This window comes from Typopeltis vanoorti, chromosome 11, assembly GCF_054136105.1.
Source record: "Typopeltis vanoorti isolate ZY-2024b chromosome 11, IOZ_Tvanoo_1.0, whole genome shotgun sequence".
Classification (NCBI taxonomy): domain Eukaryota; kingdom Metazoa; phylum Arthropoda; class Arachnida; order Uropygi; family Thelyphonidae; genus Typopeltis; species Typopeltis vanoorti.
The window spans coordinates 41,452,459-41,471,305 of record NC_143559.1 but is presented as its reverse complement, the minus strand read 5'-3'; the positions used below and the strand labels follow the sequence as shown (position 1 = coordinate 41,471,305).

At 37.7% G+C, this 18,847-nt stretch overlaps 1 protein-coding gene across 1 annotated transcript in view; it reads right to left on the bottom strand.

The window, feature by feature from the left end:
- Positions 1 to 18,847, bottom strand: part of LOC150101467 (serine/threonine-protein kinase Genghis Khan-like) — an 896,778-nt gene that overhangs the window by 447,105 nt on the left and 430,826 nt on the right. The window contains 2 exon segments of the mRNA XM_090400803.1: positions 3,418 to 3,523; positions 17,134 to 17,177. Of these exon segments, the coding sequence (XP_090256929.1) occupies positions 3,418 to 3,523; positions 17,134 to 17,177 (150 nt within the window).

Genomic DNA, 18,847 nt, shown 5'->3' with positions numbered 1-18,847 from the left:
ATTTGACCAAACAGGCAGGACAGCAAATATCAGGATTTCAGAACACAAAGACTACATCTGGTTTCACCAGTACAGCCGCTCTGAGCTGGCAGACCATGCCTTAGATACTGACCATAGAATTCGTTAGAAGAAAACAAACATAATACATCGCATCAAATTTAAATACGAAAGATTATTCAAGGAATCATCAGCAGCTCTAAAAAATGTTCCTATCCTCAACAAATTTGGGTGCATGAAACTACCCCAAATTTGGGAGACTTGCATTATGAGAACTTCAGACCAAATGCCAAGAAAAGCAAATTAGCCCACCAGAGGGCACCATTAGGACTTTAGGAACAATATTAGTTTCTTGCTTTCTTTCTCATTTGCTTTTGTTAGTGCCTGCGTGCACATACCGTATCTTTATGTTCCTGAAGATGGCAATGTGACATTGCCGAAATATAGAAGTTATTCATTAAAGTTGCCTTTAATTAATATACTTTATATGTGTTGTTAATTCCGCAACCTCATTACCAGTTATGTATGACACAACGTATAAGCCTTGCTACTAGAATTATGATCATCCATAGAGATTCCATTGCATGAAAGGCCCGTCAATATGGCAAAATGTGGTTGAAGATATCGAGATAACTAAATTGTCTGACGTTCCTAAAACGCTGCCGGGATAACAAGGTAATCTCTAATTATGTTAAACTGAAGCAGTGTTTTACTTCACAGAAAGCTCTGTGTATTTATAATCGCACTAGCTTCGCCCTATTAAGAGAACAAATTACCGCGACGCGTGTTCTCCTTGCCGACAAAAACAAAACCTTACTGGCGCTAGAGGAAGAGTTTTCGAATACAATCGGCCATGATCTTTGGACGATACTTTATGATGTCTCATGTGCATTGGCAAGAAAAGAATTCGAAAAAATACAAAAACCTGATAAAGAATTCTACTTCCTCACCACAGCCACCGCTCAACACTGTAGTCAACCTCTCGTCGGTAGTTAAAAACCTGAAGCACTCACCGCACTTGCACGTGGTCACAATTTCGCCCTAGCTCCTAAAAGAATACCTGCCAAGGAAATCATGATCCAAATAGAACATGGGATTCACAACCTTCCTAACCATATTGCCAACGTCAGACTGGATGTAGCCGGTGTTCTCACTAAAGCCAAACCTCCAAAAACCAACTTATCCAAAGACGAACATGCAGCCCTACTAGAAATGAAGAATAACAAAAAAAATAGTAATCACCAAAGCGGACAAGGAAAACGCCACTGTGGTTCTCAATCAAAAGGACTACAAAGGTAAGCTTAATGCTTTAATACTAGACCGTACTACTTACCTCCTTATTGAATATAATCCTACCAGCTCTCAGATTAGAACTCTCCACAGACTCCTTAAGAAAGTCACTTCTTGGCCTGTGGAGGTCACTAACAAAATAAAACCTTATAACTCTAGACCCCCCCGATTATATGCACTCCCAAAAATACATAAACAAAATGTGCCATTACGTCCCATAGTGGATGGCATTGATTCCCCCACATATAAATTAGCCAAACATTTAGCCAAAACGCTCACACACTATACTGGCGGCAACACACCAACACACATAAAAAACTCAGCCCACTTTAAAGCCAGTATAGAAAACCTCTCACTCCAACACACTGACATAATGGTAAGTTTTGATGTCTCCACCCTATTCACTAATGTCCCACTCAAAGAAACCCTACAGCTCATCCAAGCCAAGTTTCCTCCCGATATCTCAGCCTGCCCTATTTCAGTTCACAAGGAACTCCGGCTATTTCATTTGGCAAGGAAAGTTCTACAAACAGATAGAGGGGACAGCCATGGGTTCACCACTTTCCCCACCCTTGGCCAATTTCTTTATGGAGACCTTTGAAGAGAAAGCCTTAAACTCCACTCCACAAAAACCCACTATTTGGCTTCGTTATGTGGATGATGTGTTCACTATTTGACCAGATGGCTCAGACACACTCCACTCTGTACTAACACACTTAAACAACCAACACCCCAGAGTCCAGTTCACCTTAGAAAAAGAGGAAAACAACACCCTCCCCTTCCTAGACACTTTAATCACTCGCCAGCTTGATGGATCTTTGGTTTTCTCTGTTTACAGAAAACCCACCCATACTGGCAGATACATTCACCAGCAATCCCCCTCCCCCTCACAACAATATGGGGTTATAAAAACACTATATAACAGGGCAAAATTAATCTGTTTAGATGACAAGGCCCTAACTACTGAACTAAACCACATCCTCAACACTTTCTTGGCCAATGGCTATAACCCCCCAAAAATACTAAAATCAGTAAACCACAACCCCCCTTCTCCCCCTCCACAATAAAGATTACACCAAATCTATCACCATCCCCTACATCCAGGGCACCTCTGAGAAAATAACTAATATTCTCAAAAAATATGACCTTACTTCTTGTTACAGATCATATAAAAAGTTGGCATCCCTTATCCGCTCTACCAAAGACCAACCACTTCCCCTAGACCTACCTGGTGTATACTAGGTCCCTTGCAGCTGCAAATTGTCCTACTTTGGCCAAACAGGCAGGACAGCTGCCATCCCAGCTGCTCTGGGATGGCAGACCATGCCTTAGATACCCATCATAGAATTCGTTGGAATAAAACAAAAATAATACACCGCAGCAAGTTTAAATACGAAATATTATTCAAGGAATCATCAGCAGCTCTAAAAAACGTTCCTAACTTAAACAAATTTGGGTGCATGAAACTACCCCAAATTTGGGAGACTTACATTATGAGAACTTCAGCCCAAATGCCAAGACAACTAAATTAGCATGCCAGAGGGCACCATTAGGACTTTAGGAACAATATTAGTTTCTTGCTTTCTTCCTCATTTGCTTTTGTTAGTGCCTGCTCCACATACCATATCTCTATATTCCTGAAGATGGCAACGTGACGTTGCGGAAATATAGAAGTTATTCATTAAAGTTGCCTTTAATTAATATACTTTGTATGCGTTGTTAATTCCGTAAACTAATTACCAGCTTGGTATCTTTAACAAATATATATATATATATATATATATATATATATATATATATATATATAATATATATAATATATTACTTCTAAAATGCATAACAGTACACGTATCTGTTTTGCATTAATTGATACTAAGGCAACTGATGTGAAGTTAACAGCCTAAATATAAAAGAAGGCTAGTGGTAAAAATACTTCATGCATAAACTTTGTTTGATTACAGTAGGGTATAGGATTAAAACCAGAATATAATTTCTTATCTGGTTTATTTATTTATAATTTATTTATTTTTTTCTTCGTTTTATGAAAGGAAGGCTATAAATGAGATACTTTTAAAATCATTTTAGCATTGTAACGTATTTTACGATATGTAAATTCAAGCATATACTTACTCTTTCCAATTCCTGACTTATTTTCCTATTTTCTTCTTGTAGCATTTCCTTTTCTCTTTCATGCACTCGTTTCACTTCATTTATTACTTCTTGGTTTTCCAGGGCACTGCAAAATATAAATATATGGATGTATGTGTAATTTTAACATATTATTATTATTATCATTATTACTTATGGCATCAACACAGAGTCCAGATACTCATCGTGGGAGACCCAAATCAACCATCATACGCACAAATCCTACCATAACTCTCTTCTTGAATCCATTCAACATCAGGAACTCACAACCAATTCTGGCAATCCATTCCACTCACTCACCACTCAAAAAATCTGGTTCGCACATCCCTACTAATCACAATCTTACACAACTTCCACAGATGGTCCCTAGTTTTCTGAGTATTTGTCATATATTGAAAAATGTCACTTGCATTAATTTTATAAAACCCTGTAATATCTTAAAAGTTTCTATCATGAGCTCCTCTTTTTTTGTACCTACCAATTAAACTTTGTAACCCACAAATCTTCAACCTATCCTCATAGGGTATATTCCACAGACCTCATGAGCAGCACAAATTGCAAGCAAGAAGGATGACTAGTGTGTTACGGAACCGACTTGATACTAAGAATCTCTAAATCTTTTCATCCACCTCCTGGTTCCCAAGAAGCCCAAGTGACCAAATCTGTGAGCAGTAGTCAAGATATGGTAAAATCATAGCTTATAAAGTGGAATAACTTCCTTATATTTACTTGTTAGTGTGTTTTTCATCATCCAAGTAATTTGTTCAGCCATTTTACCAACTTTTGCAATATGCCTTCTGAACTTTAATTCTTGGTCCACCATTATCCCCAAGTCCTCAGTCTCATCAATTTCCTGCAAACCAATACCATCAATATGATACACTATACGCAACATTTTCAACCCAAAGTGCATAACCTCACATTTTGAAGAAATTAAATTGACAATCATTATCTCTTGCCAACAAGGCCAATTTATTTAAATCATCCTGCAGGATATCTACATCACCTTTATCAACTACTGCTCTCCCCAGTTTTGCATTATCAGCAACAACTGAATATCCCCTCTTAAATCTTTCCCTATGTAATTGATATACAAAGTAGTGGTGCTAGGACCGAACCCTCAGGTACTCCACTAGTCAGTCACCATCATTATCGTACATTCCACTCCACCATATACTACTTTCTAGTGTTTGTCTGTCAGCCATCCCCCTATCGATGCTACTAGCCTAATATCCATTCCCATCCTCTCCATTTTTTGTGATAGTTTTGCATGTGGTACTCTGTTAAATGCCATGGCAAAGTTGAGCAGTATCATGGTGTAGCCATTATCTTTATCCAATTCTGCTGTCACTTTATTATAAAATGTGAATAAGTTACTAAGACATGACCTACCTTTACAAAGCCATGCTTCCCACTATAGAGTATTGCATCCATATCCACCCACTGTTTCAATTTACCTTTCACCAACTTTTCCAATATTTTCCAACCACTCCCAATATATTAATTGGTCTGTAGTTAGCTACCTCCGTCTTGGAGCCACTTTCATGCAATGGTACTATTTTAGCATATTTCCATTCCCTTGGAACCCTGCCAGAGCTAAGACTTAGAATGAACAACTTTATGAGAGGCAATGCCAATTCTCTTGCATGTTCACATAATACACGGGATGATATGCCATCCAGTCTCACTGGTGTGTTCACATTTATATTTTTTAATATGCTGAACACCTTCTGTTCATCCACCTCAATGCTGATATGCATCTCTGTAACATCTGTAACAACAGCAACTGTAAAATCACCACCTGGATGACATCTTTGCAAAATCATCACTAAGCAACTGAACTATTTCTTTCTTTTGGTTCAGTCACCTTCCTATGATAAGTGCTGTTTCAAGTTATTCTACCATAGTCATTTTTCCTTTTATTTGCAATATAATGAAAAAACTCTTTTGGGTTTTCTTTGACCTGTTTGGTTAATTCTCTCTCATAGTCTGATTTGGCCTTCCATACCATACTAGTCACCCTTCTTGCTTACACTTTGTGCTGCTCATGAGTATGCTTCAACCTTGATTATGGATACATCTTCTGATGCTATTATCAGATTCAACACCCTCAAACCCATTGTCCCTCTATAACATGTTGTTTCATGTAATTATCCCTTAGCAACCGTATAAATCTCACTTCAATCTTGCTATACCTCCTTTCCTCCATTCAATCGATGTACCGATAGTTAAATTTCCCATAATAATTGCTTGGCCTCACTCATTGTGCTGATACATGGACAACGTATTTTGTCTTATTTGCCTCTATCTCACACCACACAGTTACTATTAATTTTATTGGTAGTAATTCTGTAGCTATTATCAGCAATACCACTCCTGTCCTGTTTTCCTTCTACCCCCCCCCCTGAAAATACATTACATTCTATCCCTGTAACTATATTATTATTATTATTATTATTATTATTATTTGGTTACAGGAAAATTCATCTAAAAGCAAATTCATCGAAAGACAATTCATCGAAAAACAATTCACTGAAAATTTCAAATTTTTGATAACGTTATGGTAAAAGTGATCCATTTAGAACAAAAACTGAACCATGCAGACAACTTCTTGTACCAACAACTTCTACTAAGTCATTTAAGTCAGAGAGTCTTTGTAATACAGTACATAATTTGGGCACATTATTTCATTGTCTCCCCGAATATAGCTGAATTGAAAACTGGAACGGTTCGACATTTTCTTGTAAAAGTTTCAAATAGCAAATCTGAGTAAAATTCATCCCATAATAATTGCTGTATTGAAGTCGCATATTACTACTAGCAACAATAATAATAATGAAGCCATTATAGTTCAGTCGGTAAAAACGAAGCCGTTTAGTTAGAAAGACCTGGGTAGTTGGTCCCATTTACGCATAATTTTTATCAGTCCTGTTCTGCTAAAGGTAAGTTAGCAGGCATAATATAGATACGGCTTGGCTTTTCTTCCAGAAACAGGCAAATCAGTCCATGAACAGACATGAAACAGTTATCGGACAAGAAAGACTATAAGAAACCATATTGTTCTACAATTATTCCCTATTAAAGTAGCATTGCTATCTCCCTATGCACGGTTCGGTTTTTGTTCTAAATGGATCAATTTTTTCATAATATTTTCGAAAATTTTAAATTTTCGGTGAACTGTTTTTTTGATGAATTGCATTTTCGAATGAATTATCATTCGATGAATTGCCTTTTCGATGAACTCTCTGGATTTATTTAGGCCTCCAAGGAGTCAAAAGACTCATTGCGGGAGGTCCTTCCTAGGAAACACCAATCTATCAAGACTCATCGTGGGGGTTCCCCTCCTAGGAAACACAAAGTCTATCATACCACTCCTTAAACTCATTGACCGTTCTCACTCTCACCACTCTATCAGGCAATGCATTCCATGGTTCAACCACCTTCCATGCAAAGAAACCACTCCTCACCCTCTTGCTCACAATTTCCTTTCGTAACTTCCAGGGATGGCCCCTTGTCATCACTCCTTCCTGCTGAAAATTATTAGCAGAGCATCATTTCCAATCAACTGGATCTCAGTGATGCATATAATTTTTGGCCAAGCTGAGCTTACCAATGCCAAAAACTCCTCACCCTTGTTCCTGATACTGCTTGCATTTGCATGCATGTATTCCAACATCCCTTTGTATCCTTGAGTAATGTCATTACCAACCCATTTAAACTGGAGACCTATGAAATCCCATTTGACACTGCATAATCATTACTGTACCCATGCTCATTTATCACAGGGATGGCCAGACACATGCTAGATTTCATCTTTCCTAACATCTCTAGTTTCCCTGGTTTTGCACTACCATACTCTCACTAAACAACACTTTCTCCAAACATCTAACTCCAAAACCATTCAAATGCAGTTCATCCAACATAATATAAGTCCGTTCATCCATCAAATTCACTCCATACATCAATAAATTGCATGCCATTCCTCTTGCATAATCTTCTCATTGACTCGTGGTCCTTCTTCTCAGTTCTATCCTATTACTGAGGCAGGTATGATATCTTTTATATATATATATATATATATATATTATAGCATAATTCAGAGCAAGAGAATTTCATCAAAACAAACATGAAAATCAAAACAATGCATTCCAATCATGAACCACCACCTGCCAAGCAAAAAATCTTTTCACTTCCCTACTTACATGACCTTTTTACAGTTTCCAGGTATGACTTATCGTTCTCGCATGACCCATCATCCTATGCAATAATTCTCCTGTATCTGTTTGACAGGCTCCTCTAATCAACTTATATTGATCATATCACCCCTCCTCCTCCTATCTTCCCCATACTTGATATTCCAGAGTCCTGAGATAGTCTTACTTATTCACCTGTTCATTCTCTCCAATGTTTCTTTCTTGCAAATAAAGCCAGGTGACGAAATCTGTGAGAGAAATCCAAATAGGCCTAATTAGTGCCTTATATGCCGTAACTATTACCACCTTACCCATACAGATCAGCATTCTTTGTATTATGACAGCAATTTTCTGGGTAATCCTTACAACTTTTGTAATATGTCTGCTGAACTTAGTTCCTTATCCACAGAGAATCCCAGATTCCCTGCCTCCTCCGCCTCTTGAAGCAAAGTTATTTCTCTAATATGGTGAACATCATTACATCTTCTCTGTCAAACTGCATAACTTTAGACTTAGCAGTAGTGAAATAACATCCTCATTCTTCTTGACAAAGCACCAACCTATTAAAATCCCCTTGTAAGAACAACATAACAGAACTTTCTAACATTGCTCTTCCTAATTAAACATCATCAGTTAACAAATGAATAACTCCTTTCACATGAGCTATATCATTGATATATAAGTTAAACAACAGTGATCCCAAAAGAGAATCTTATGGTATCACTTTCCTTTTTGAGAACACTGCACCTCTATACACAACTTGCTGGCACCTATCAGTCAATCATTCCTGTAACCAAGCTGCCAAATGACTATCCAATATCATATGAAGTTAACAATTTCTCATATTTCTCATGAAATACTCAAAAGCTATATGCACTGTAATATGCAAATATTGTAAGCATTGTTATTCTTTTTTTGCATTTCCTTAACTTTCAGTGTTCCAAGGTATTAATGATTGAAAAAAAAAATACAAAATACATCGGGTTTTTTTTTAAGAATTTGTAATAAATATATTACACTCGAGAGGAATTTAAACGAAAGAGTTTAGTCCTTAATAAACAAATACACAGGACAATAACCTTGAACTAAAATTTGTTTATGGCTGGTTGGCTGAAAAAAACATAATTACTAATTCAACCTTAAGCAGTTTTGCATGTAATAAAAGATAAAAGCAGAAGATCATAATGCAGCTTTCATGTTAAGAGCAATACTCTGAGTAGGCATTTACTTAGTAACTAAAACATACCATGTTAGGAGTTTATGTTTATTTTTCAGTAATATAGTTCATAACAGTAAAGCTATAGGCAAGACCTTCTCAATATATATTATATTTATAAATAGCCAGCACACAGTCATTCCTACTGTTGGCTAGTCATATATATATACTGCAGGTGTTTTTAGTTTTTAGCCTTTTTTAAATTCATAGTCTTTTTATTTTCTTGTCATGGCATGACTATTATTTTCAGCTTTTTCTATCATTCTATTTTCAGAAAATAGAAACAGAATAGCCTAATGAATAGAATAATCTTACATTTTGCAACAATAAATTGACAATCATTATCCCTTGCCCACAATGCCAATTTATTTAAATCCTCCTGCAGGATATCTCCATCACCTTCATTAGCTACTGCTCTCCCCAGTTTTGCATTATCAGCAAACAACTGAATATTTCCTCTTTAATCGTTCCCTATGTCATTAATATACAAATTAAAGAGCAGTTGCCCTAATACTGAACCCTGAGGTAGTCACCATCATTCTCATAGATTCCACTCCACCATATACTACTCTCTGATGTGTGTTGTCAGCCATCCCACCTATCCTACTAGCCTCATATCCATTCCATCACCTTCAGTTTTTGTAATAGTTTTCAATGTGGTATTCTGTCAAATTATTATTATTATTATTACCCCAAGACCTCATGGAGTCAAAGACTCATCTGGGTGGTCCTTTTATCACACACACCTCATCATACTGTGTCTTAAACACACTCAAACTCCTTGCAGACACCACAGTCTCAGGTGAGGCATTCCAATCATTCACAACTCTGCACAAAAAAAACCTGCCTCTCACTCCCCTACTCACATCCTCTTTATAAAGTTTCCAGGGATGATCTCTGGTTCTCCTCTGATCTCCCATAATATTCTCTGTAGAACTTCTCCACCATTAGGTCTCCATCATATCTCACCTCTTCCTCCTGTCCACCAGACTCTGCAAATAACATCTTCTCAATCTTTCCTCATACTCGACATTCCAGAGGTCAGAAACTACCTTAGTCAGTCACCTTTGGACCCTTTCCAACATCTCTTCATCCTTCTGAAAACCTGGTGACCAAATCTGGGGACAATAGTCCATGTGTGGCCTAATCAAAGCCTTATACAAAGGAACAAGAATCTCCCTACTACACGTCAGTGTCCTCTGCATCATTCCCAGAAGCCTTTGTGTTGTCTTCACAATTTTGGCGATGTGTCCCCTAAATTTTAGATCCTTATCCACTATCACCCCAGATCCCTTATTTCCTCTACCTCCAACAATATATTCTCACCAAGCATAAATTCTGCATTTCCATCTTTGTTATGGACATAACTCCTTCTCTATCATCAATAGCACTCCCCCTCCCTTTTTACCCCTTCTATCCTCACGAAACACATCATATCCTTCCATCTCTATTCCTGTCAGGATGTCATCCTCTTCCAACCATGACTCACTTATTCCGACAATCTTTGGGTGAACAGATGCAATTAGTGCAACCATTTCATCTGCCTTGTTTCTTATACTTCTAGCATTTGTATACAAACACAACAACTCATTTCTGGATATACAGCTAGTTCCACTGATACCACTCACTCAGTGTGATCTCTCCATGCTCGACTGGGGCCATTTCCCTTTCTGCTTCTTCATTTTAGAACCCTTTTCAATTCCAACTGTTTCCTCTTGATCCCTGGTCATCCCATTTCTTTCCCTGCCTACACATGCTCTCACCTCCTCTTGGAGCATCCACCTGTCTCACGCTGTGTACCCCTGTCCACCCTGAGCTTCTGCATTTCCCTGCTCCTCTTGCACACCCATTCTCTCATTTTCTATACTCATACCATTCACTTCCCAATTCATATCCACCTCTTCAATCTCTCCTGTCTTACTCTCCTGCTCTTCAACATCACTCCCCTCAAGATCTGATTCATTCTCTCTATTCACTTCTCTACCTTCCAGCAGCAGTCTCTCTCCAAGCAACTCACACCATAATCACTCAAATGCAGTCTATTGCTCCCATACAGCTCACTTCATTCCTCAAACTCATTTCACACATTAACAAACTGTACTCTCATCTCCTCACACATTTCAGCCAGCATATTATTCATAATCCTTGCTCTCTGCCTTATTTCACCACAGTCATACCTAGGCAACACACTGACTACCCTTCCTGTAATACAATTCTCTTTTATCCTTCCAAGCAGTCTCCTGATAGCCATTCTGACACGCTCTTTGTCCTCTCTCAAATCAATTGTACCAATTAATACTATTAACTCTTTTGCTCACTCCTGCCTAATATCCAATGTCTGAATCACTCTACTCATTTTACCTGGAAAACATACCTTCTGCATTCTATCCTCTAGCACACCTTTAATAATGGAGTCACCATACAATGCCACTCGCTCATCTTTCGTTAACTCTTTCATGCCATCATGATTTATTTTAATAGTTTTGACCTGAATTCTCTCAATTTCATTCCGCATCCAATCCAATTCAACTTCCGAATCTCGCGACACATTCTCTCTATCATTAAATCTTTCTAACTCTCGACCCTCTCTTCTCACTTTCACTCTCATTCATCCTTCTTTGTTTCTGTACTTTCGGTCCAACATACGTCCAACTTTCACTATCATTCTTCTCACTTTCACTCTCATTCAACTTTCTTTGTTTCCATACTTTCGGTCCAACATATGTCCAACTTTCGCTATCATTCATTCTTTCAATTTCTGCATCACGCCATTTCTAGTTTCATTCGTTCTCTCAATTACGTTTCCTTCTGCCAATCTCACCTCACTTTCGTCCCTTTTAACATCTGTTACGGTTTCCAAATCGCTCTTTTTCTTTTTTACTCATTTTTTAATTTTTTCACCTCTCTTTCTCACGATCCTTCTCTTTCAACCTTCTCTTTCAAACGTGCACTCATTTTCCTCACGACATTCTCACTACTAACATTTTCTGTCATCGATTTCATATCTGCATTCATCAGTTCCTCGTTCAGGTCACACTTCGCACACACCCTTCTTCCATCCGCTCTAAACATCCACAAATCATTTATGTAATCGAAAAAATATATATAACAGACCTCACACTTAACGAAACGACTGAAATCTAAATTAAAGTCATGGAATGACAATTGCGCCGCCATTTTTTTTCCCCCTGCAGGTTACTAGGTCTAATAATAATGATTTGGTAATTAAGTTTAGGCAAGAAAAATCCCCCACACTAATAATATCGGTAGCGCACAATGTTTACAGCCGCTCTTACTCAAACAATTACGCATATATATTTATTTATTCCTAGAATAAATTATCTCAATCAGGAGCTCTTCTTAGATACGTACACAGCGCTTGGCTCACTAGTGCCCTGCCTTGGCAAACTTGAGCAGTATCATGGTGTAGCCATTACCTTTATACAATTTTGCTGTCATTTTATTATAAAATGTGTATAAGTTACTAAGCCAGTTACTACCCTTTACAAAGCTATGCTGCCCACTATAGAGTACCGCATCCCTATCCACTCAATAGCAGTCATATTTTGCTTTGAACTTATTCACACTCATGGCACCCACAACAGACTCTGGCAACCTTTTCCACAAATTCACAAATCTACGAGCAAAATATCTAATCCTCACACCCCCTGCTCAATTCCCATAGATAGCCCCTAGTTCTCCCACTGCCATACCAGTTCTGAAAAATTTCCTCTGCATTTTTATAAAAACTTTTCAGTAATTTGTATGTCTCAATCATATCACTCCTTTTCCATGTATCGACCAATTTCTGTAAAGCATAAAACTTCTACCAGTCTCATAATGCCCATTCAATAGACCCACCACCATCTTGGTTGCTAGCCTCTGGATTCTTAACGCCTCCTCCACATCCCCAAGAAATCCTGATGAGAGATCTGTGCACAGTAGTCAAGTGGGAATCTTATCAAGGTCCTATAAGGAAGTATAATAAAACCTAATATCTGCTCCTCAGGGTGTTCTTTTAGTAACCAAATATTCTGTTGAGCTGTTATAGAACCTTTACAATATGTCCTCTTAACTTCAACTCCCCAAATCCCTCGAGTTCAGTGCATCAATATGTTACGCATCTGGTAATTTTTTCATCCTAAAATGTATAACATTACGCTTTGACACAGTAAACTGACATCCGTTCTCCTTTACTCACACTGTCAGTCTATTTGAATCATCCTGTAAAAATGTAACATAATTTTTATTGACTATTGCTCTACCCTATTTTATATCATTGGGAAACAACTGAATATTTCCTCTCAGAAAATTTCCTCGATATATAACAGAGACTTGTGGCACAATACTAGTTACAGGCTTTCTACTTGACTCTACTTTTGAATAAACTATTGTTTGGTGTCTCCCCATCAACTACCCTCTTATCCACTTCAACATCATATCTGCACCCCCCCCCATGTGCCGTAATTTATTTATAAGAATTTCATTGCAGTATCCTGCCTTTGTGAAGTCCAGAAGTATTCCCATATACCCATTACCTTTATCAAACTTAGCTAATAATATATTATAAAATGTCAGCACATTATTGAGGTATAATCTACCTTCACAAAACCATGCCCTCCCCTTATAGTATCCCATTCCTGGATTTCTTCCCTTAACCAATTTCTCCAATACCTTAGCCACAATTCCTGAGATGCTGATTGGTCAGTAATTTGCTATCAGTCTTGGAGCCACCTTTTTGCATTGGAATTGTTTTCCCCTCTTTCCACTTCTTTGGAAGCAACTGAGAGCTGAGACTAAAATTGTACAATGTAGTCAAATGCACTGTCAATTCTCTAGCACTTTCTCATAACACTCAAGCTAGTATACTATCTAATCCAATAGTTGTATTCACATCAAGGGTCTGTGATATCCTATGGACCTTCAGTTCATTTATCTCTCTTTCCCTATTAGCCCATGCCTCTCTTGTCACTGCACCATCTCCACCTGGATGGCATACCCTTGCAAAGCATTCACCAAGTAATTCAGCTATTTTGTCTGTTTACTTGCCTTCCATTAGCATTCATCAAAATTATTCTTCTACAATCATTCTTCCTTTTACTTTCCAAATACCAAAAGAACTCTTTGGAATTACAAAATGACAACAATTTCAAAATTATTTTTATTTTTCAACATAATCTCCCTTAAGACTAATATATTTATTCCGGTGATGCTCCAGTGCCATTATCTTGTCCCTGTAGTGGTTATCAGTAAGATCTGCAAAATACCCCTCTACAGCTGCAATTACCTCTTGATTCGAAGAAAAACGCTGACCAGTGAGAAAGAGTTTTAGTTTTGGGAAGAGACAGAAGTCAGAGGGAGCCAAATCTGGGGAATAGAGTGGATGTTCCAACAATTCATAATGCAGATCCCTTAATTTTTCCATTGCCAAAACACTTTTGTGGGCAGGTGCATTGTCCTGATGACAGATGATTTTTTTCTTCTGCAAACTGGGTCTTTTCTCACAAATTTTTTCATCTAGTCTGGTTAAAAGATCAGAATAATATTCCCTGGTTATTGTTTTACCCTTTTCAAGATAATTAATAAACACAATGCCTTTAGCATCCCTCAAACACTGATGCCATGCCTTTTCCTGCTGATTGAACTGACTTTGTCTTCTTTGGCGCCGAACAACTGGCTTCTGTCCATGTTTTGACTGCTATTTGGATTTTAGTGTGTAATGATGAATTCAAGTCTGATTTATAGTAATAAACTGATGCACAAAATCAGTTTTATTCTAAATCGCTCCAAGCACTGTTCAAGATTTTCATGCGAGTGCATTTTTGATCTGCTGCAACCAGTCCACTAGATCTGTAACAACACCCCACTATGTATTTGATCTTGTTAACCTATACCTCACACCAGATCGCTTTAAACTCACTACCAGATGAAAAGCTGTTACTAGTATTGCAATCATAGGTCTCAACACTAACTGAATTCAAGTCATCCAATATCATCTGTAATACCCCCCCCATCTCCTGTCTATCCTTTCTAAAATGTATTATACCCTTTACACTTGATACCAGTTAGTATGTGTGCTTCTAATAGCCGGGTCTCACTAATGAATACAATCTGAGGTCCCAACACACTGACGAAAACAACAAACTTATAAAAAAAAAAATCAGCTAACGCCTTTTTATTCCCGTATATACGGGAGTAGGCGAGGCCATTTAGCCCTATCTAACTTTTGGAGACTGAGTGGGCAATTCAATCTCCACTGGTACCCAATCAGAGACAGATGGCCCAAGGCTATCACTAATTAAGCGGTACGCAGTGAAGAGAGGCGGCTCAAATGTGCCGCCATCTCGTGGTCTCTAACCCTAACACAATATATTTAATGTCTGAAATAATGTGAGTTCTACGGTCGATTTTCTTGAGTTTACAGGACGAAAAACCCGAGTTTCCGGGAGGAAAAACCTGCTTGCCCGTGCCAGAGATCGACTAACTCGGGAACCGGTCGAAAAAAGGCTTAGAAAAATTTCCTCTAGTCGCCGACTAGACTCGAAACCAAGACTTCCTTCGTGCGGCCTAGCGCGGTGGTATGCAAACGCCACATCCACTGAACTACAAACTTACCCTTTTTTAATATAAGTCCTTTTGTTGAATCATAAATCATGAATCATAAAACCTCACTTGACACACCCACAACTCCAATCGTTCCTCTTGCATAACCAACAGATCAACTCCTTCACCATCATGGCCCTCCTTCTCAAATCACCTCTGTTGTACCGTGTCAACAGATTCACTGCCTTAACAATCTAACTCTTCTTTTGCTACTTTTCAGTAACTCTGTTGTTTCCTCCGACATACTATACTTGTCTTCTTTCACATCACTCATTCCAGCCAAAACAATCAACTCTTTCACTTTCCTCTTCTGTATTCTAATACCTCGGTAACATCATTAATCAATGCACTCAGGAAGCACAATTTAGTCATGCTCTCATCGAGCATATCTTTTATAAATGAATCACTGTATACAAGACAAGACTCTCTCCTTACTTTTCCTTTCTCATTCCTTTCCTTTCTCATATTCCTTTTTTTTTTCTCATATGTGTTAGCTAGAGCAAATGTAGACATTATTGCATTTGCTCTAGCTAACGCTTTATGCTGGATAGCTCTCCAAATAAGAATATTATCTTGTTCATTATGGCCAACTCTTCTTCTTCAAATCGTTCATACTAATATTCTTTTGATCATTGTTTTTGCTCTCTCTCTCTCTCTCTCTCTCAATCCTATCTTCTGCTATACCATTGCAAACATTTGCACACGTATTCCCCATTACATCTACCACTTTAATCTCTCCACCCAACCTGCACCTCTGACACTCCATAACATTTAGGACACACTGTTGATTTCAAACAAAAATTCTCTCAGGTTGAATTCCTTGATCAATGTTGCTTTGGATGCTATCTGCCACTCAATATATCTCACCACAGAAATAACATATTTAGGACAAAATTAATTTGTCTGATTAACACCACAACGTAATCTACTTCTAATACAATTTATAACTAATATCGCTAGTTTTTTTAAACAAACGACTTAGCTTTTTTGGAGCACTCTAAACAGAGGAAGTGCTACTAGATGCCACTACAAGGCCAATATCATCAGGAATATAATCTTAAAATTGTAAAAGCAAACACAAAAAAACTTATGGAAAAAAAAAAGTTAGACTAAAAGCCTAAAGTCCTATGACAAGCAACACCCCACAGAGGACACCCTCTATGGGTAATGCTGGTTAGGAAGCTTAAGTTTCCCAAAATCTTGGAAAGTTTAATGCAACCATATCTATTAAGATTAGGTTGATTTTTAAAATCTGCTGCTGATTCCAAGAAAAGCTGAAAGGTTTATATTTGTTGTGGTGAAACACAGTAATTTTTTTTTCATTTGATTCTATGTAAGGCATCCAAGGTATATTTAGCTAGACCTAAATGACTATAGTTGTGGCAGTAGATGGATTTCTTGTGCTAGGCAGATGTTGGCAGCTCTCCCAGTTTGAACATATATAAGATAATTTGCAAGAACCTTGAAACAGCTGGAAGAGAGCAGTAGGAGAGAATGGATCCTCAGGAGAGCAGATAAAGGTAGACAGCTTCAATTTGAAAGCAGTGCAGAGACTATATTCATTCCATTAAACCTAATAATGAGTTTAAATTATGCATAAGCTTAAATACTCAATTGTCAATATAAATGAAAGTCACTCGCATAGCAAAAAATTTTATACTTTATCAAAGAAAAATGGAAATATACTTTTCTGATCTTGTCTCTTCTATTTTTTCTTTCAACATCATAATCTGTAATTAAAAATAAACCAAGTGAAGAAAAAAAAAAAAAAAAACCACAATGTGGAGAAAAAAATAAAGAAATTATTATCATTTTCATAAATTCTTACATATATTTATATATATTAACTTATATGTGGATTAATATATTAATAAATAAACTTAAAATTAAATATTCTATTATTAGTAATACTTAAATAATAATACAAAAAGGGAAAAGGAAAAACTGATATTTTTTCAGACCTACATACAAGAATAGGATATGAATCCCAAACGAGTCTTTGGACTTCTTGAAGATACTCATATAATAATAATTTCATATGAGACACATTATGGATGTGGAGACCCACATCCATACTAACAAATATTCACACAGCATCTTTTCTACTTCTCCTTGAGCTCATTCACTGACAAGCATTCCCAACCATCTATGATAACCCACTTCACTCATTTATTATTATTATTATTATTATTATTATTCAGGCCTCCATGGAGTCAAAAGACTCATCGCGCGAGGTCCTTCCTAGGAAAGACAAAGTCTATCAAGACTCATTGAGGGAGGTCCCTTCTAGGAAACACAAAGTCTATCATACCACTCCTTAAACTAATTCACCGTTCTCGCTCTCACCGCTGTATCAGGCAATGCATTCCATGGTTCAACCACCCTCCATGCAAAGAAACCACTCCTCCCCTCTTGCTCACAGTTTCCTTTCGTAACTTCCAGGGATGGCCCCCTTGTCATCACTCTTTTCTATTGTTCAACCAAATGAAAGAACTCCCCAGTGTCAACCCTGTAACCACCACTCAACAGTTTAAAAGTTTCAATCTTATCACCTCTCCTTTTTCTATCCACCAAACTCTGCAGTCCACATTCCCTCAGCCGATCCTCATAATTAACATTGTACAGTCCTGAAACATCTTTGTTATCTGCCTTTGTACCCTTTCCACACTTAATTTATCCCCTTCAAATCCTGGGAATCAAATCTGAAAACAATAGTCTAAGTGTTGTCTGATCAGGATCTTATACAACAGAATGATAACTCTTTTATCTCTGCAGGTCAGTGTCCTTCTCGTTATTGCAGCAAACCTCTGTTTTACCTTTACCACCTTTACAATATGTCCCCTGAATTTCAGGATTCTATCAATCATCAACCCCAGATCGCTCATCTTCCCTACTGCCTCCAGTACAGCTCCTCCAATAGAGTATGCAGCGTCTCATCGATGTGCCCCAAACCTCAAGCCCTTACATTTTGATGCATTAAACCGATACCCCCCCCCCAGTCATTTGCCCATCTGTCTAGCTTAGTCAAATCCTCTTGCAGGGCTACCACATCTGCACTATTACTAATAACTCTTCCTAGCTTCACATCATCTGCAAACAACTGAATATCCTCCTGCAATCCACTGACAATGTCATTGATATAAAGGTTAAACAATATAGGTTTCAGTACTGAGCCCTGTGGGACCTCATTTGTAACCCTCTGCCTCCTTGAAACTGCTCCACCATACACAACTCTCTGATATCGGACAGCCAATCCTGAATCCAGTTGACCAACCTGACATCCAAACCCATGTGCTGCAACTTAAATATCAGTTTATCATGTGGCACCCAGTCAAATGCCTTTGCTAAATCCAAGAAAATGGCAGTATATGCTTTTCCTTCATCTACTGATCTTGTAACT